The sequence below is a fragment of the Canis aureus genome, chromosome 16 (assembly GCF_053574225.1).
Source record: "Canis aureus isolate CA01 chromosome 16, VMU_Caureus_v.1.0, whole genome shotgun sequence".
NCBI lineage: Eukaryota > Metazoa > Chordata > Mammalia > Carnivora > Canidae > Canis > Canis aureus.
Window position 1 is genome coordinate 6,502,412 of NC_135626.1, and position 20,001 is coordinate 6,522,412.

A 20,001-nucleotide genomic window follows, 5' to 3' on the forward strand; every position below is an offset into this window, starting at 1 on the left:
CTGGGGACTTGCTCTTTGGGGTGTGGTGGGTGGAGTTTCCAGGAGGGCAAAGGTTGAGGGAAGCCTGGTGGGGGCCTAGAGCCTCTTTGGGGCCACTTGGCAGCCTGGCAGAGTCAATGAGTCCCAACGCAGGGTTCCCCCCAGGATGGGGGGTGAAGTGGGGGAGTGGTCAGCACAGTGCTTAAGGGCACAAATCGGGGGGCAGCCTGGGTGTGGATCCAGCTCTGGCAGCATCTAGGTAAGATCGCTTCTCTCTGGGCCTCAGTGTCCACATCTGTAAGACCCAGGGTTGAGCCAGCTCTGGGGGCGGGGCGCAGACTCAGGTTCAGTCACTGTAGCGGCTCAGCCTGGGAGATCCGGGGCAAAAGGCTGGGGTGGGTAGGAAAGGACCAGATCAAAGCTGGCCACACCTGGAAATGTTTTCACAGTCAGATTTTGGGAGGTTTTTTTGGAAAGGTACTCAAAAAAACCCTTCTTTTGAAAATTGAATTTAAGGGGATCCCCGGGTGACTCAGCGGTTTAGCGCCCGCCTTTGGCCCAGGGCGCGATCCTGGAGTCCCGGGATCGAGTCCCACATCGGTCTCCCGGCATGGAGCCTGCTTCTCCCTCTGCCTGTGTCTCTGCCTCTCTCTCTCTCTCTCTCTCTCTCTGTCTATCATAAATAAATAAATATTTTTAAAAAAAGAAAATTTAATTTAAAAATTTTGTTTTAAAGACTTCATTTATGGCGCAGCTGGGTGGCTCAGCGGTATAGCGCCGCCTTCAGCCCAGGGTGTGATCCTGGAGACCTGGGATCGAGTCTGACGACGGGCTCCCTGCATGGAGCCTGCTTCTCCCTCTGCCTGTGTCTCTGCCTCTCTCTGTGTGTCTTTCATGAATAAATAAATAAAATCTTCCCCCAAAAGTGTATTTATTTGAGAAGGAGCACAAGATGGGGGTCAGAGGGAGAAGCAGACTCCCCGCTGAGCACATGGGGCTCTCCTGGGACGCCGGGATCATGACCTGAGCAGAAAAGGCAGACGTTTAGCCAGCTGAGCCATCCACATGCCCCTGAAAATTTTAAATGTACAGCAAAATTAAAAGGAAAACCCTAGAGAGGACGCCCATCAAACCAACACCTTGAGTCATTAATGTACATTTTGCCAAATTTACTTCTTATAAATATTTCTTAGGTAAAATATCTCAGAGTGTCAGACATGTACTCCCTTCACCCCCAAACACTTGAACAGGCAGATCTTAAAGAAGGTAGCTTTCTGACAGAACCACAACGCCATAATCATGCCGAGGGAAGAATTACTGGTTACTGTAGTATCTGCTTGGAATCTGAAAAACATCTTCTGATCAACTGGAGGTAGCTTTCAGCTCCACCTGAAGAGGACAAATGCTTTTATTCTCTTTTTGATCTTACCTCCAATGCGGGCAGATAAGTTTTCATTCAACAGTTATATTAAGGTACAATTTGTATGCCATAAAGTACACTTGCTTTAACAATCTTTTATTTTTATTTTTTTATATTTAAAAACATTTTTCTTAAGTAGGTTCCACATCCCGCATGGACTCCAACACGGGGTTCGAACTCATGACCCCGAGATCAAGACCTGAGCTGAGATCAAGAGTCAGACATTCAACTGCCTGAGCCAGCCAGGCACCCCAACTTTGATGATTTTTTTTAAAGTAAATTTACAGAGGTGGGCAACTGTAAGCACAGTATCATTTTAGAAAGAGTCTCGTCACCCTAGAAAGACCCCATGTGCCCATTCGCAGTAAATTCCCCAGCCCCCAGGGCCTCACCCATTTATTTTCTCTCTCAACCTGCCTTTTCTGGACACCTCCTATAAATGGAATCATAAATATGTGGTCTTTTGTGCTTAGCTTCTTTATGTAGAAAAATATATTTTTAAAGATTTTATTTATTCATGAGAGACACAGAGAGAAGGCAGAGACAGGCAGAGGGAGAAGCAGGCTCCTCAAAGGGAGCCGGATGTGGGACTCAATCCTGGAACTCTGGGATCATGCCCTGAGCCAAAAGCAGATGCTCAACCGCTGAGCCTCCCAGGTACCCCTAGAAAAGTATTTTTGAGATCACATCCATTTTACGGCATGTCTCGGTATTTTATTTTCCAATTGCTGAATTGCATTCTGCAGTGAGTTTTCCGCCTTCTTTTTTGAACACCAGAATGGATTCACTCATTTTGATTTATTTGATAATTTACAGTTGCTTGCAATCATTCTGATACTCAAACGGTCACAAAATTGACCAGCGGGAGGCCCTTTGAGCTGGCTCCTAGGTCTTTTTGACAACCCCCCCCCCCCCCCGCCCGCCCGCCGACCCCGTGGCCCCGGCCCCAATCAGTTTTTGGGCACTTCCTTCCCAGTGTAAGATGTCCCAGGAAGCTCAGAATCCCAGAGGCCAGAGCTGGGAAGGCCGAGGGGAACCCTGGCCCATTCTGTGGCAGATGGTGGACTGTCAGAATCATGGCCCCACAAACCATGCCTCTTGGGATCTGTGTCCTCGTATGGGCCTCACCCATATCAGCTCTGGGCTTGGCTGCATGAACTGCTTTGGCCAGTGGGACAAGAGTAACGTGATGCAAGCAGAGGCTTGAGCCCCGTAGCTTTGGGACTTCCCTCTTGGAATGTAGCTGCTGCCATGAAGGAAACTGGGGTCCGTGGTTTGGGAGGCCATATGGAGGAGAGCGTGGGCACCCTGACCAACAGCCCCAGCTAACTTTCAGACTTGGAGGAGACTGCTTGGACCATACAGGCCCAGAGTGACCCAGAAGAACTGCCCAGCTAAATTTGCCAATCTTGAGCCATAAAATGGTGATGGTTTTAAGGCACTACATTTTGGCCTGGCTTGTTACACAGCAGTAGCTGATTCCAACCCCCTTGTTGATCAAAGGGGAGATTGCAAGGGGAGGGGTGACCACCTTAGTGAGTCATGGCACTTAGTGAGACTCACTTAGTGAGTCCATGGCAGCCCAGGTCTCTTGAACCCATCCTGACATCCATATCCACACCTTCTGTTCACCTCAGAGTCCTCTGTATTTACATCAGGTCATGATGAGCCTCAGGGCTTCTATTACATGAGATCCATCCTCACACAGCCTGAGGAGGGTTGTGGAGGGTCAGATCTTAAAGTCCTTTCTGGTTCACACCAAGTGCTCAATAAACAGTAGTTTGAATTACAATATAAATAGCTCCTAGCATGTTCCTACAAATGTGACAGAACATTAATTTGTTCACCAAGGATCTATTGTGCACCTGCTGTGTACCAAGCACTGCTCCAGGCACAGCACCAGCAGTGGCAGGTGTGAGAGCTGCCTGTGTAGCTCTTCTCCACTCTGTTCAGGAACATTACAATGGTAGCTTGACAGGGGCCACAGGAGAGAGAATTTCCACCATGGAAATAAAAAAATGCCACCAGCACAAGGGATGAGCCAGACAATTTGTCTTGAGGACTTGACACGATGGTGCTTATAACTCCAGACCCTGGCTTCTAGAATCTTCTGTTCTAGGAGATAGACAATAAATGGCTCTTCTCAGAGGGTTTTTTTTTTTTTAAGATTTTATTTATTAATGAGAGGGGCCGAGACATAGGCAGAGGGAGAAGCAGGCTCCCTGTGGGGAGCCTAATGTGGGACTCGATCCCAGGACCCCAGGATCATGACACGAGCCAAAGGGAGATGCTCAACCACTGAGCCACCCAGGCACCCTCTCCCAGAGATTTTGTTATCTTTTGTTTTTAAAATTTTATTATTTATTCATGAGACACACACACACACACACACACACAGAGGCAGAGACACAGGCAGAGGGAGAAGCAGGCTCCATGCAGGGAGCCTGATGTGGGACTCGATCCCGGGTCTCCAGGATCAGGCCCTGGGCTGAAGGTGGCGCTAAACCGCTGAGCCACCCGGGCTGCCCTCTCCCAGAGAATTTGAAACCAAAATGTCACTTCTAGTTTGAGGCCATTGGTCTTTTTTTTTTTTTTTTTTTTTTTTTAATTTTAGTTATCTCTACACCACACGTGGGGCTTGAACTCATGACCCCAAGATCAAGAGTCACATGCTCTACCAACTAAGCCAGCCAGGTGCCTCAAGACAATTTGTGTTTCTAAACTGGCATCTAAAGGGGCAGCCCTGGTGGCTCAGCGGTTTAGCACCGCCTTCAGCCCAGGGCCTGATCCTGGAGACCCGGGATCGAGTCCAACGATGGGCTCCCTGCATGGAGCCTGCTTCTCCCTCTGCCTGTGTCTCTGCCTCTCTCTCTCTCTCTCTGTGTATGTGTGTCTCATGAATAAATAAAATCTTAAAAAAAAAATAAACTGGCATCTTCAGGATGCCATAGCCTCTATTGGAACGAGTTCCCTGAGGGTGGCACACCACTGGTCACGTTCACTCTTCAGCCCTGACTCCCCTTCCTGGGCCTGCACTACCTGGGAACTCAGTTTCAAAAGTGAACGAATGAACCACATGTAAAGGGCAGCAGCAGACATGTTTTGAGGAAACAGGCCCAGAGACAGGGAGTTTCCTAAAGGACTCTGAGCACAAACGAGTCCAGGTGAGGGCTGCCCTGTCTGTGAACTCCCCACTGGAGGAAAGGCCAAAGTGAGTAAAAGGCCAGCCCTGCCTGGCACAGCTGGGGGCTCTGGAAAAGCCTGGAGCTCAGGACTTATCCCAGGACTCCTTGGGGCAAGTGGGAAGAGGAAGGCAGCAGTTGGGCTCACGGGATGCAGGCTGGCTCAGAACCTGCACCTGCCCATCAGGCAGACTTGGATTTGAATCCTGCCTCTGCCACACACTAGCCCAGTGACCTGGCAAATGGGGGTGGGGGGACAGTCAAGAGCCTCACTGTCCTCAGATATAAACTGAAAGCATTCAGGGCTGCCTTGCAGGGTGTAGTGATTGATGATAGTGCAAGTGACTAAGACTGGAGCACCTCCTAGTTTGCTCAGAGCGATACCAAGGAACTTCTGGTCTACCTCTCAGCTCAGGGAGGAGGCAGATGGCTCCCACAGCCTCCTGGGGGTCTCCTTGCAGCGTGCACATCTGCAGTCCCCAGCCCCTCGTTCACTTGGCAGTTTGGACCTGTCATCTCTGCCACCTCTGGGACCCTGCCATGATTCCAGGCACGTCTCCATCAGAAATGGCCTAACTGGTACACCCAAGGTATGCGCGAGGGTGTTCTGAGCAGCACTGTTCATAACCCCCGAACTCTAGAGACACCCCAAATGTCCATCGAGAGTCGAATGGAAAATAAAGTGCAGGGTGTGATGTGTTCACACCATGGAATGCTGCACAGTGAGAGTGAACAAATGAGAACAAGGGGCCACAGCATGGATAAATCTCGCAAACCAATGCTTGTGGAAGAAGCTCCATGCAAAAAGTACCTACGGTAGGATTCTGCTTACAGAAAGTATGAAATTCAATGGATGGTGTTAGAAATTGGGATGGTGGTCACCCTGGGGTGACTCAGGGTATGGGGCTCCTGGGCCCCTGGTTCTTGGTCTGAGGGCTGCTTACACAGATGTGTTTAGTTTGTGAAACTTCATCAAATTGTATACATCTGATTTCTGGAATTTCCTATGTGAATGTTATATCTTATTTTATTTTTTTAAGAAGTAAAGCCCTGGGTGCTTAGGTGGCTTGGTCAGTTAAGTGTCTGCCTTTGGCTCAGGTCATGATCCCAGAGTCCTGGAATTGAGCCCCATGTTGGGGCTCAGCAGGGAGCCTGCCTTTCCCTCTCCCTCTGCCCCTTTCCCCTGCTTGTGCTCATTCTCTTTCTCTCTCTCTCTGTCAAATAAATAAATAAATAAATAAATAAATAAATAAATAAATAAAATCTTACCCACCCTTCAGAGCTCTGCTCTGTCCCCACCACTGCTGGTGACCCTCAAAGTTTGGGGTGGATAGGCCTCTGCCAGCCCCCTTCCCCAGCAGCTGTCCCCCTCCTTCTCTCTTGCCCTTTCCACCCAGCCACACACCAGGGTCAGGACACTTGCTTATGCTGTTCCCTTTGCCAGGAAAATGCCAGTCTGGATAACACCCTCTCGTTTGTTTTTTTTTTTGTTTAAGGTTTTATTTATTTATTCATGAGAGACACAGAGAGGGAGAAGCAGGCTCCATGCAAGGAGCCTGATGTGGGACTCCATCCTGGGACTGCAGGATCACGCCCTGGACTGAAGGTGGCGCTAAACCGCTGAGCCACCCAGGCGTCCCTCACCCTCTCATTTTATAGTTCCTTGTCCCTGTGTCTTCCTCCAGAACACTCTCCCTGGGGTGAGAGGACTCTGGAGTCAGGCCTGGGTTTCAGGGTTCTGCATCTCTAGGCCTATTTGCTCATCAGTAAAATGGTTGCCAACCAAGGAGGGGCAAAGCAGCCCGGGTCAGGATGGCTGCCCTGTGCCAGGGAATTATTCTGGGAAACTCACAGCCAATCCTCACACCTCCTGCTTCTCACAGGCTAATAATGGCAGTGCCTGAGGGAGCTGAGGGCAGGTGACAATGAGATGGGGTCAGCTGATCCAGACAAGTCCAGGCTGGGCTGGGTGGTTGCTGAGTACAGTTGGGAGGGCCTGGGGCCCTCCTGGCTTGCTGGTGGGTTGAGTCACCACCATCTGCACTGCCACCTGTGGCTCCCATGGTTGTGGCAGAGTGAGCCGCTCTGGTCGGTGAAAACTTCTGCTTTATTCTCACTTCTCAAAAGAACTTACGCTGTTTATCAGGTACTTGTGCTAGCACTGGTCTGGGCCAGGCTCAAATATGTAACAGGCCCTGCCTTCATGTTGCCCAGGCTTCTCTGCATGGCTGGACCTACTTGCGTCAGAACCCTCAGAGCACGTAGGAATGCAGACTCCACGGCTCCAACCCAGATCTACTGGATCAAGCTAGGCCACAGTGGGGCCCAGGAACCTGCACTTCTACAAGCTGCTCTTGGTGCTGCATGGGAGACTGCTTATTGGGAGACAGATAAGGAACCAGTAACAGTCCGCTGTAGCCAGTGCAGAGGTAGAAGAGGAGATGCAGGGGATCCCTGGGTGGCTCGGCAGTTTGGCGCCTGCCTTTGGCCCAGGGCGCGATCCTGGAGTCCCGGGATCGAGTCCCACATCGGGCTCCCTGCATGGAGCCTGCTTCTCCCTCTGCCTGTGTCTCTGCCGCCCTCTCTCTCTATGTCTATCATGAATAAATAAATAAATCTTAAAAAGAAAAAGGAAGGGGATCCCTGGGTGGCGCAGCGGTTTGGCGCCTGCCTTTGGCCCAGGGCGTGATCCTGGAGACCCGGGATCGAATCCCACATCAGGCTCCCAGTGCATGGAGCCTGCTTCTCCCTCTGCCTGTGTCTCTGCCTCTCTCTCTCTCTGTGACTATCATAAATAAATAAAAAAAGTTAAAAAAAAAATTTAAAAAAAAAAAAAAAGAAAAAGGAAGAAGGAAGAAGGAAGAAGGAAGAAGAAGTGGAGGAGGAGGAGGAGATGCAGAGGCACCTGGGTGGCTCAGTGGTTCAGCACCTGCCCTTGCCTCAGGTGGTGATCCCGGGGTTCTGGGAGGGAGTCTCCCATCCAGAGCCTGCTTCTCCCTCTGCCTCTGTCTCTGCCTCTCTCTGCGTCTGTCATGAATAAATAAATAAAGTCTTAAAAAAGAGAAGAAGAAGAGATGCAACTGGGAACCCAGGGGAGGCCTCTCACCTGGCCATGGAAACAGATTCTAGGTGAGAAAAGACACCCGAGCTAGACTTGGCGAGGCCAAGCGGGACAGGAGCGGAGAGGCGTTGCAGGCAGGGCATCTTGGCTGGACTGAGTAATTCAATCTAGCCGCGGGGACAGCGGCGGCAGGAGGCGGGGAGGTGGGTGGGAAGGTGTGGCTGTTTACGCAGGGCCCTGCGGCCACTGGGAGGAATGTTTCCGGGAAACTGAGGTGTAGGTGGCAAACAGGCTTCTCCTTTAAAACACTCCCAAGATGCCCAAAGCAAAATAAACGTGACTGAATCAAAACATCTGAATGAATGAACTGAAGGAAAGAAGGAGGGAGTCTGTCCCAACTTCAGTCAGGCCGCCCTCCACTCCGCAAAGCACTGAGGGCGCCGACTGTCCCCACCCCGCCCCTCCGGGAGTCCCTCCTCCACCCCACACACCTTAACACAAGGGGCGCGGGGCAGTCAACGACCGGTCTTTGGCCGCAGTTTGCTCATAACTAAAGGTGGGTCGGCTCAGACCCGAACGTGCGTTCTGACCGGAGCCCAACTCCCGCCGACCGCGTAGGGCCGGGGGCCCCGCAGAGGCCGCGTCCACTCCGCGCAGGTCCCAGGCAAACCAAAGCTCCCACCAAACTTCAACACGCCCCCCAAGCTAGCGCCGGATTGGCCTGTCCCGCTCACGCCGCGAGCCCGCTGCACCTTGTGACTGGCTGCTCTGGTCTCCGTGGTGCGCTGGAACCCTCCTCCCCTCCGATTGGCCAGGCTCCTACCTGCGCTCGCCCCGGATTGGGCGCCGGCGCGGTCGGCTCGCGTGCTCCGGGGCCCCGCTCTCTGATTCGCCGCTCGGGTCAGCCTCAGGGCCCGCACGCTAAATGGCTGCGCCGCTACCTGGATCGGCCTCCGATTGGGCACGCGGCGCCTCCCCGGCGTGATAGGTCAGGACCACCGCCCCCCTGGCTCCCCATTGGCTACTCGGCGAAGCCCGGTCTCCGGGTAAGATGGCAGCGGACGGACAGTGCTCGCTCCCCGCTTCATGGCGGCCGGTGACCCTCACCCACGTCGAATATCCTACAGGTAAAAGGCGGCCCCGTCTCGGAGGACGCCCTCCTGGGGCTGGCCTGTCAGCCCCGGGCGCTCCGGCCCGCGCCAGCCCGCGGGGGGGGGCGCCGGGGGGCCGGGGTGGGAACTGTCAAATAGTGAGCCTTGGAGGGGCTCGGCCGGCGCGCGCGCCGCGCAGGCGCAATGGTGCGGCGATGAGCTGGGCGAAATTGTGAGCGGCTCGCTCGCGCACTCTGCGGCTGCGCGGCCGGGCCGCCTCCCGGGTCCGGGAACGCGGGTGGGCTGTAATGGGGCTGGGGTCTGCGTGAGGCGGCAAGGGATGACTGGCCTGGACCCGAGCCCTTCTTCTCTGGGGCCCTGGAGGCCGAGAGGCCAGGCTCCCTCCTAGGCGTGCAGGGAGTGCCTCTTTCCTTCAGACAGCGGCTTTGGGCTGCAAAGAGCTCCCCACTGCTGGGAGTGTGCAAACCGAGGCCGGGCAGCTACTCGTTGTTAGAGTACTTGCGCCACGCCCTGAGCGGGGACCTGCTCCACAACAGAGGGGGCCGGGTCAGGGGACTGGCAGCCCCTAGCATCTGACTTTTGGAGTTTCCCAATCAGACACATCTCTAGAAGTGCAGGTTTTTCCGGCTGAGAGGTCCTTTAGCAACCGTTCTGGAGGCTAGTAGAGTGGTGAGAGCTCGGGCCTTAGGGTCAGAGGTGCCTGGGCTCCAGTTGAGGCTGAGGCCTGGTGCAAGTGACTTCACCTCTCTGTTCCTCAGTTGGTTCATCTCTAAAGTGGGATGATCACAACAGTGCCTTCCTTCTAGTGTTGATGTGAGAAACAGATTACAGGTGGTATGAGAAATGCTGAGTGCGATGCCTGGCACACAGTAAGCATTCAGTATGTAACTGCAGTGAATATTAGCTCACCTTTCAAGGACCATCTCAGGCCCACCTCACCCTCCCAGGGTAGGATGGTTGAGTGTTGGGTGAGCCTGGGGGCCCCTCACTGAGCCCTGGTTGCCCCAGAACGGGCCTGTTCACGCTGCTTTCTGGCACAGAGATGCCAGGGAACTTTGACCCTAGGTGTTCTGGGTTATGCAGGGGGTGGGGCAGCCCTGCCAGGCCTTCACCCTGCCTGCCCGCCTGCCCACCATTTATGCATCATTCGTTCAATGAGCACCTCCTGAGTGCTAGGCCCTGGGCTAGCTCAGGGTTTAGAATGGTGAACAGGCCCGTACATTCCCTGCCTTATGGACTGTAAAAAAAAAACCAAAACAAACAAAAAACCCCACTTTACAGGAGGGAAACCAAGGGCTGAAGAGGGGAAGGGATTGGAACGCCTCAGCATTTTAAGACTTCCTCTCCCTGGCCTCAGAGTAGCTTTGTTTCTCTGAGTGCTCACAAACCAGAAGAAGGAACCTGGCATTTGTGAGCAGCATGACACAGGGTGTGACATGGGGCTCTTTGCAGGGACTGTGAGTACCTAGAGGAGGAGCCTGGGTGAACCTGGGGGCCTTGTTCAAGGTCGAGTCACCTGCTAACTCTTCTGTGGCCCCTTTTGTACCCTCACTACACCAATCCTTGCTTCCTCCCTTCTTTACTCATGTAGCATTGTTTGTTTGTTTGTTTTTAGCATTGTTTTTAAGCCCCGTCCCAGCTCTCCTGGAGCCTGCTGTGTAGAGGGAGAGAAAGATACCGGCCCCATAGCCACATATAATGAGTGCATCATTAGCGATGCCCTGGTTATAGATTCCACCACAGACTGAGAGCTCTGCAATGCTAGGAATATGTCTTTTTTTTTGCCACTGTGGTGGCTACTTAATTTATGTTGCATTAACCCAGACAGCATCTCAGTTGGGGAAGCCTGTGTGTGCAAAGTCCAGAAGTGGGACAGGGCAGGGAGCATTCAGGGAACTAAGAGTTCTGTTCCTGGGGACTGGAGCAAAGGTGGGAAGGAAGCAGGGCCAGAACTGTGCAGGACCTGATGAGCTGGCCTGGGGTAGGACTCATCCCAAGGGCAGAGGGAGCCATGGAGGGACTTAGATTAGAGAGTGGAGAGGCCAGAGCCTCTACAGCATCTGCAGGAAGGCCCAAGGGTAGCGCTGGTTATGGGACAGGCCATGGAGATGGCCCAAGGTTTGGGGGCACCAGCTTCTCCCTGTCCTCACAACCCAGTGCTCAGAACATTAGCTGGGCAGCCAAAAGCCCCAGAATCTTAGAGCTGAAAGGGGCCAGGCCATCATGTGGATGAGGAGACTGAGGACTAGGAAAGGGAAAGGTCTCACCCAGTGTCACCTAGCCAGTGGGCCTGGGGCAGCAGTGGCACTTGAACCTAGGTTGCTGGCCCCTTCCCCCATGCAGGTTCTCAGCCAGTCCTACTGTGGGTAGATGTGAGTAAAGCCAGGTATGTGACCATCTCTTCAGCCTGGAATCTGGACTTAGCCCTGCGTGGGCACCTTCCTGCTGCCTGTGTGAGGCCAGGCTGGTGGTGTGGGCCATTTCCCATGCTGAGCTCTCCCAACGTGGAAGCGTCCTGGCTGTCAGGAGCTGAGCTGGCCTTGCCGCATCCAAGCTCCCACAGTTGTAGGACTTGAGTGCTAATAGCCCCTTTTCACTGGCACAGGAGCTGAACCATGAGCCATGCATGCCCTCTGACCCTAGAGCGGCCACGCAGCTGCCCTGTCTCTTAAGGGTGGAGGCAGTCTTTGGACTCAGTGTCAGCCCTGCCCTTAACCAAGAGGGAACGTGTCCTTACTGAAGAGGCTTCAGTGTCCTCAGCTCTCAGAGGGGCTCCTGGTCCCTGCACAGCCTCCTTTCCGGGCCTGTTAGGAGGGTAAAAAGCAGGTAGTAGGTAGCCAATTTCTTGCCAATGAGAGGCTGCCTGTTGGGCAAAGCAGCCTCCCCTCACTTGGTCACTGTCAGACTCTGTGGTGTCCAGAGACTCCTGGGTTCTGTTGGAGGCCCAGAGCTTGGCTGGGGCAGCCTCAGCACAGCACTGTGCTCCAGAGGCACCCATGTGCCCCGGGATGCCTACTGGTACAGGGCCTGGCCTCTAAAGTCAGACCAAGCCAGATTCAAATTCCTGCTTTGGCAGGGTGATGGGTTTACTATCTGGACTAGGCCAGAGTAAGCCACTTGGATTTTAGGCCAGACTTCACTTCTTTCTAGCTGTGTGACTTCGGACAAGTCACACAGCCCCTGTGGGACTCAGTTTCTTCATTTACAGAATGAGGCCAGTGAAGGCAGCTTAAAACTTATGATCTATGAAAACAAAAAACAAACAAAAAAACCTTATGATCCATGAATATCAGGGCTCAGCCCATGGCTGAATTGGTATGGTCACCTGTAGACTAAGGCATCCACAGCTGTCTGGTCTGCCCTCTGGGCCTTCCTTTCTGGCTCAGGCCCCACTTGACCTGCTAGGTGCTAGCCCCTCTTCGGATTGCTGTGCTCTGTCCTTATCTTGTTTCCCTGTGCCCCCCCACCACCCCCCTACTCACCCAAGGTGATCTCTCTGGCCACCTCCTTGCCTACCTGAGCCTCAGCCCTGTGTTCGTCATTGTTGGTTTCGTGACCCTCATCATATTCAAGCGGGAGCTACATACGGTGAGTGAATACATCCCTGGCTGTCCCTCCACTGCTCCTCCAATTCCCCCCCACCAGGGAGGGGGCATTGCACCGTTTCATCCTGGATGCTTTCCTTTCCCTGCCCTGTCTCCACCTTTCTTGAAGTTTGTGGTGCTTCCTGGCTGGTTCCGGGGTGTTTACTGGTTGGGCTGGGAAGTTCAGTCAGATGCCACAGTCTTTGGGCGTGGGTGGCAGCCAGCAGGCACACAGAGGCCCGGGTGACAGCACATCTTCCTGGCAGATTTCATTCCTCGGGGGCCTGGCACTGAACGAGGGGGTCAACTGGCTGATCAAACACGTCATCCAGGAGCCACGGCCCTGTGGAGGTAGGTCCTGGGCTGCAGGGTCCAGGGGGTGCCACTGGTCGGGATGTCACTGGGAGGCCTGCATCCTCCCATCTTGCTCTGTTCTCTCTCCTAGGCCCCCACATGGCAGTGGGCACCAAGTACGGAATGCCCTCCAGCCATTCCCAGTTTATGTGGTTCTTCTCCGTCTATTCTTTCCTTTTCCTGTATTTAAGGTGAGCTTCTCCCCTGATCTGGGTGACCCTGACTTGGCCCAGGCTGGCCTCTGCCAGGGACTCACTCTCAGCTCTTTGGACACCCTTGGGGCTTGGCCCCCCTCAGGGGCGGGAGGAGCTGCAGCCAAGGAGAAGTTGCCCAGGCAGCATTTGGATGGGACCAGGGGCTGCTTGGGAGGCCTGGGCTCCAGGCTGTGGGCTGAGGCCGTCTGACAGGCCTGTTTTCCCAGAATGCACCAAACAAACAACGCCAGGTTCCTGGACTTGCTGTGGAGGCACGTGCTCTCCCTGGGTCTCCTCACCGCGGCCTTTCTAGTCTCCTATAGCAGGTATGGAGGGAGGGAGAGCCCCTACCCCCACCCTGCCCATGGGGTCTTGCTGGATTTGTGGTCCCTGTTTGGACCTCTGTATGGACCCGAGTCCCAGAGCGTATAGAGCAGAGCTGGGAAGGGGGTCCTAGGCCTCTCATGTTAAAGGGCTAGAGGTCCGCTCCCCCTTCCAGCCTGGTCCTTGCTCTCTCCTCCTGGCCAAGCCCAAGGTTCTGGGGACACCTGCACACATCAGCCATCTGTTCCCAGTGTCCTGGAGGAGCTTCTTGCAGACAGACTCAGCTGAAGGCTGGACAGAAGGGAGGCAAATCCCAGCCGAACCATCCTTTCACTTCTGTGTTTGGAAGGAGCAGCTCCTTCTGGAAGTAGATCGGAGGCTATGTGTTCACAGGAATTTGTCCTCTCTGCATGTGTTTCCCCATGTGCACCCACAGGTCCCTGGGAAGCCAGTGCTTGGGCACAGGGGGATCGTGCAGGCCTGTGCCCACTGGGTCTCATGAACCTTCCTCTATCCTTGGCCCAGGGTCTACCTGCTGTACCACACCTGGAGCCAGGTGCTCTATGGGGGCATTGCTGGGAGCCTCATGGCCGTCGCCTGGTTCGCCTTCACCCAGGAGGTCCTCACCCCGCTGTTCCCTAGGATAGCAGCCTGGTAACCGCCTCCTGGCCCTGTGGCTGCCCCACCCACCTCTGCCCCCAGCCTCCAGCTTCCTGGGAGGGCACTGGTGTCCCAGCCTCCAGCAGGCATGAGCTGAAGGCCCTGCTTGCTCGGCGTCCTCCTCCCCCAGGGGTTTCTTCAGGCCCAGAAGCCAAGGGGCCAGCCTCTTCACACCTAGGCTTTCAGGGACTTAGGAAGCAGCCTATGGCCTGCTGAGCTGTACGTACCATGGGGCAGCGCCCCTGCCTGGGTGTTGCACAGGTGACATGTCTGGGTTTCTCAGTGGCTCCTGGGTCACAAGCCAGGCAAAGGCTCTCTGAACAATGGGGGGAGGGTGCATTGCCAGCCCTGGGCACTGGTGGGGGAATCTGGCTTGGTGACAGGCTCATGCCCTGATGTGGTCCTGGCTTTCCGGATGTCTGTTTCTTCAGGCCTATCTCTGAGTTCTTCCTAATCCGAGACACGAGCCTCATTCCCAACGTACTCTGGTTTGAGTACACAGTAACCCGGGCAGAAGCCAGGTGAGTTAGGGGCCAGGAGACACTGGGGCCTGGCTCAGTGAGGGAGAACCCCACGGTGGCCACTGTACCCCTTTTTGGAGGGCTCCCCAATAGCCAGCCACTTGCCTAAGCATTTTTCTTGCACTACCTCATTGAACCTTCCCTGGGCCCCATTTTACAGTTGAGAAACAAGGTCAGAGAAGAGAGGAGGAATCACTTGACTGGGACTTGCCAATGGTGGATGTGGGAGCCGGGTAGGGAACCTGGCTGTCTGGCCCAGAGCTGTGTTTTAGCTCCTGTGGCCCAACACCAGAAAGCTGGGCAGCCGAGATTCTCAGGGTGTCTGTATGTGGACCCCCCTTGGGGTTGTTTAGTCCAGATGCTTTCCTACAGATGGGAAAACTGAGGCACAGGGAGTTGGGGCTGCCCAGGGATGCAGAGCAAGTCGGGACAAAGCTGAGCTTTGGAGCCTTCTGACTCAGCTCTCCCTCTCTCCTCACCCCAAATCCTGGGTGCAGTGCCAACTGGGCTGGGGAAGACTAGCTTTCTCCCCAGGTTCTGAGGCGGAGCTGAGTTGAGGTCAGGCTCCAGAGCAAGCCTGGGAGGTTTCCTGACATGCTGATGAGAAGAATGCTGGGGCCAGGTGTCGCAGCATCGGGGAAATGTGTCTGCATCATGGTCCAAATTATCCTAACGAGCTTACGAGTAAAGCCCTGGATCCGTGAGGAAAGGGGATTTGAAGAGGTTAGGGCAGGCAATCCCATTACTGAAGGAAGGGCCCCAGCTGGCCCAGGCGCCCTGCCCCACCTGGCCCCACCTGGCTGGCCACCACTTGCCTTCATCTACCAAAATTTCCACATGCAGGTGCTCTGTGCCAGGCTGCACACTTGCGGGTAGCACAGAGAAAGACGGTCATGGCAGGCAGGGGAGACATGAGGAATGAAGCACCTGTCTGTGTGATCAGTGTCCTGGGCCTGAGAGCTTGTGACAGGATCCTGATGGGGGCAGGGGGTGGTGGTTGTGCTAGCTGCCCTGTGGGCGGTGGACCTGAGCCTGGAGAAAGAGTGGGTCTGTTGAGGTTGGGTTGGGCAGGGAGAGAGCTCTCCACAGAGAGAACAGCACCCACAAAGCATCTAAGACAGGACAGAGGTTGGTGAGTCCACCAGACAGACAGAAGCTACTATGATTGGAGCCCAGGGAACAAGGGGACAGAGCAGGGGATGAGGCAGAGGCCACATCCCGTGGGACCTGTGGGCTTAGTTTTCTACATGTTAAATGGGACTCTAGACAAGTCCATTCATTCTTCTTTCTGAACCTTAGCCAGCCCCTCTAGAAAATGGGGGAGATTATACCTGCTTGCCTCAGGTTTCTGGGCCCATCGAGGATATAGCCATACCCCCAACCAGATACTCAGATCCTCTGTATAACCTCCGTCAGCAGTTCTGGCTTTGCGTGCATACCTCCAGGTGGAGAACTGTCCTGTCCGTTGTCGCATTAATGATAACAGAACCCTGCTCATGCTGGGCAGGTAATCCCCATAATCTGTAATCCCCATAATTAGCTGGATTCCAACTGGGTCCCTCTGGTCTCAGGTCTCTCATCCTGCGCCCTCCTCTGCCCCAGTCTCATGGCTGTATTCCTGAACTCCAGGACTGAGACGTGGTGGGTTACAGGCCCAGGTGGAGACCTTGATCCTCTCTGGGTCTCAAATCCCAGGTCCCAGGGCAGGGAGCTCTGGTTGGCCCCATTTGAGTCAATCACTGGGGCTACTGGGGTAGGCAGTCACCCATTTTGATGGCACTGTGGCTAGGGCAGGCACAGCTGAGTGCCTGGATCACTGCATTCCAGGAGTTCCTCATTTGACACCCCCTCCCCCACTTTGTAGGAACAGACAGCGTAAGCTGGGGACGAAATTGCAGTGACTGATGAGTCCAGACCTGGCCTGCGTGATGCCTTGCAGGATGGACAGAATGACAGTCAGAGGGACGAAGCAGAGACCTCTACAGACCCAAGTCACCAAGTGGAGCCTTTTTTTTCTTATTTTAATTTTAACGAACAAGGTGGACCAAAGGGCCGAGCCAGCCCCTCAGCCCAGGACCCTGGAGGGCCTGCTGCCAGGGGGCTACACGGCCAGAGACCCTCGCTGTGCTGCTGCCCACCCCTAGCTGGGCGGAAAGTGCCCTTGGCGTAGGCACCGGGGCGTGGTGTAGAGGAGGAGGGCTCACACCTCTGGTCACAGGGCCAGGAAATCCAGGTGGCGTGAAAAATACACACTATTTATTTTTTGATTTTGTCAAGGCGGACGGGCTTTTGGAGATGGGGCCAGGAGGGCCTGCCTGCTCGGCCGCGGTTGCCCTACGTACAGAGGAGGGGCCAAGGTCAGCTTCCCGGGCCCTTTGCCCTGGGCCCAGGGGACAGACCGCCTTTCCCTGGGCTAGAGAGGTGGCCTGGGGGCCCAGGAGGAGGGGAGCGCCCCCACGCCCTCCCGGCCACCAATGCCATTCCAGAACCTTGTTCAGTGTTTCCTTGTCTGGGGGGGCAGAGCCCCGAGAGTGCGCATCTGGCGGCTGCTATCATTGTGCTCTACCCCGAATCGACCCTGCACCACAAGGGCTTTCTCTGGTCCCCTGTCCCCAAGACAATGGTCCCCTTCTGACAAAAGAGCCTGCACATGTGGGTGAGCAAACCCAGGCTGTTTACAGCTCTTTTTTTGTCCTGCCATCCAGTAGCAGTTAGCTGTCAACTCCACCCAAACAAAGTGCAGAGGAACCAGGAGCCAGTGAGGGGAGCAGAGCTGTGGGTACCTAATGTCTCTGCCCTCCCCTCCCTCCCTCCCTTCTTCTTCTCTCCCCAACCCCTCCTCTTCTTTCCCCTCTCTCTGAACACTCCCTTGTCCTCTCGACACCCTCCCAGAGCCTGGGCACTTGCTGAGGCATCCTTAAGCCTGTGTCCGGGGTATGGGTGCACAGATCCCCACTGTCCAGTGTGGAGGGCGGCTACTCCTGAAGGAACCCAATCTCTTAAGTCACTCTCAAATGGAGTTAAGAGATGCTTCCATACTCCTTGGAAGTTTCTAGAACTGAACCAGGCTGCTTGGGACCTGTATTCCCTCCCCCCTCAACCCTTTTTCTTTGTGGAGGTTCCTAATCTGCTGCTGAAGCACAATATTTTGGTGCTTTCTTTTCTCATTTGTTAAAGACAGTCTCCAAAAGCCATTCCAGATGCCAGGACCAGGGGCCTATTTCTGGGGAAGGTTGGTCAGTCCCTACATTTTCCTCCCCTTCCTTTCTTATTTTTATTTTGTACTTTTTGCCTGAGACAAGCCAAGTGTGAGGTGGTTTGATTTAAGAAAAATCAATGAAATTGTTTACTATTGTTTTAAAATAAAATCTTGAACTCTGGCAGCTTGAGCACCTGTTGCCTGAGCTCATGAGGAGACTGGTGGGGGAGGGGTGGCCATGGGGGACCTGTGACCCTGAGGGGCAGGGATGTGGTTAACACCATAAAACCATAAGCATCTCCAAGACATCTAGTACTTTCCAACCCGCACACCTGGGGTTTAAACAGCCTCTGTGACATTTCCTACCAGTGTCTGAGGGGACCTCATGGTCTGTAGTTCAGTTACAGGTCCCCCTGACCCTGGTATGGTCCTGGCTGGCTCTGGTTCTGCCCTCAGCCCTTGAGGATAGGCCAGTGTGCCCTTCCTAAGCCTCCGTCGCCTCCACTCCCTGTTGAATCAGACAGTGTCTTGCTTTGAAAGATAGAGCTGCAGACTGAGCTGGGTGTTTGGCGGCCTTGTGGGAATGAGATGGGCACAGGTCACTGCCAAGGACTGACTGGCCCAGGGTAGGGAGTTGACTTCCTTGGTTCACAAAGTGGAGATGCAGAATGGCCACGTCCTCAGGGTCAGGGTGAATCAGAACTCTCTGTCCTCTCATGAGCTTGGAACTGTCTGTCCTCCCATGAGCTTGAGCTTGGGTTTGGATCCCTGCCCTGGGTCCGCAGAACCTTGACATTCAGTTACGTTGACTTCACCCCAGGTATGTGGTAAGAGCAAACAAATGTCTGGAGGAAACTTCATCTGAGACTTCAGTTACTTGTGTACATATTCTTTGACAGTTTTATTTATTTGATAGAGAGCACACAAGCAGGGGAGAGGGAGAGGGAGAAGCAGACTCCCTGCCGAGCAGGGAGCCCAATGCAGGGCTCAGTCCCAGGACCCTGAGATCATGACCTGAGCCGAAGGCAGACGCTAAGCTGACTGAGTCACCCAGGGGCCCCTGTATAAGTAGTTTTTAAATTACTGTGCATAAAATACAGACCGAGATGGCCCGGTGCAGAAGGCACCATGACTGAGAACCATCAGAAAGAAAGCAGGCAGTGGAGCAGACCCATGCATACTGGGACGATACTGGAATGATCAGGCACAGAGTAAATTGTTTTACTGTTTTAAGGAAATAAAAGACAAACTTGAAAGCATTTGTAGGGGGCAGGAAACTCAAGTGAGATCTGGAAGATTTTAAAATAAATCAACAGTGAAAAATAGAATAGCTAAGAAACGAGAACCCAACAGGTAGGTATGAAGCCGACTAGATGCAGCTGAAGGGAACAAGCAAGCTGGACAGAATCCAGCAGGGATTTTCCAGGGAGGAGAGAGGAAAGGGGCTGTCTGGTGAGCCCTGGGGGTTCCCTGGGCCCCAAGTGGACTTGACGTCTTCACCCCTGTTGACAGCAACCCCCACCCATTCCCACCTTCAGGCAGCCTGACCTGTCCCATTCAGTCTGGTCCCCAATCCTAGCTGACTCTACTTCATACTTGATAAACATCTTTGAAATATCTATCTTTTCCCACCTGCCAGGTGGCTCTGAGTCCAGGGCACACCAGATCCTCCCAGGAGGCAGCAAAGCCTCCACATGTGGCTCCCTCATCCGCAGCCCAGCCTGGCCCCCTTCAGCCCATTCCTCAGCATCTTCCAAAGCACCTGTCTTGGGAGAGTCCCCCTGTTTGGGGCTCCAGGTGGTCTGGTTCTCCCCTCACCTGGCAGGCTCCAGGCCCTGCACTTTCCCAGTGAAGAGAGCTCAAAGCAAGCTCGTGCTAACCTGGATAAGCCTTTAGGGGATCTAGGTAAACAATTTTCACCCATTCATTGGGTCACAGTTTCAAATTTTTTTATTTTTTAGATTTTGTTTATTCATGAGACACACACACAGAGGCAGAGACATAGACAAAAGGAGAAGCAGGCTCCATACAGGGAGCCTGATGTGGGACTTGATGCAAGCACCCTGGGATCACGACCTGAGCCAAAGGCAGACACTCAACTACTAAGCCACCCAGGCGTCCCAACAGTTTCGAATTTAATAACATATTGCACAGGATCTATTTAGAGCCATTCTTTTTCACTCATACTTTGCAAAACCCCCCACAAAAACCAAGTTCTTCATCTGCATCTTTGACGTCAGGGTCTGCTCGCTCTCAGGGCCAACCGTTCTCTGGGTCCATTGGCTAAGTGCATGATGCTATCCTTAGAAATTTTATTCTAAGACAGAAGTGTCCATTGGCATAACATTCAGACAGTTGGTTTATTTTTCTTTTGTATTTATTTTTAAAAGTTATTATTTGAGATAGAAGGC

General features: G+C 53.9%; 1 protein-coding gene and 1 long non-coding RNA gene across 3 annotated transcripts; one reads left to right on the forward strand and one right to left on the reverse strand.

Annotated features, from left to right (window-relative positions):
- Positions 1 to 1,133: 1,133 nt before the first annotated feature.
- Positions 1,134 to 8,911, reverse strand: LOC144285641 (uncharacterized). The gene is made up of 2 exons (XR_013353882.1): positions 8,395 to 8,911; positions 1,134 to 1,368 (listed from the first exon to the last, which is right to left on the reverse strand). It is a non-coding gene; the product is annotated as an uncharacterized LOC144285641 (long non-coding RNA).
- DOLPP1 (dolichyldiphosphatase 1) lies at positions 8,602 to 17,771 on the forward strand. Of its 2 annotated transcripts, none has more exons than XM_077850988.1 (8): positions 8,602 to 8,769; positions 12,242 to 12,342; positions 12,563 to 12,689; positions 12,784 to 12,883; positions 13,114 to 13,212; positions 13,736 to 13,864; positions 14,302 to 14,391; positions 16,256 to 17,771. In XM_077850988.1, exons 1-8 carry the CDS (start codon positions 8,694 to 8,696, stop codon positions 16,290 to 16,292), a joined length of 759 nt encoding a protein of 252 aa, XP_077707114.1. In that variant the 5' UTR covers positions 8,602 to 8,693; the 3' UTR covers positions 16,293 to 17,771. The 2 variants fall into 2 exon arrangements, with proteins under 2 accessions (XP_077707114.1, XP_077707115.1); XM_077850989.1 differs by having other exon boundaries at positions 8,617 to 8,769; positions 12,605 to 12,689.
- Positions 17,772 to 20,001: the final 2,230 nt, after the last annotated feature.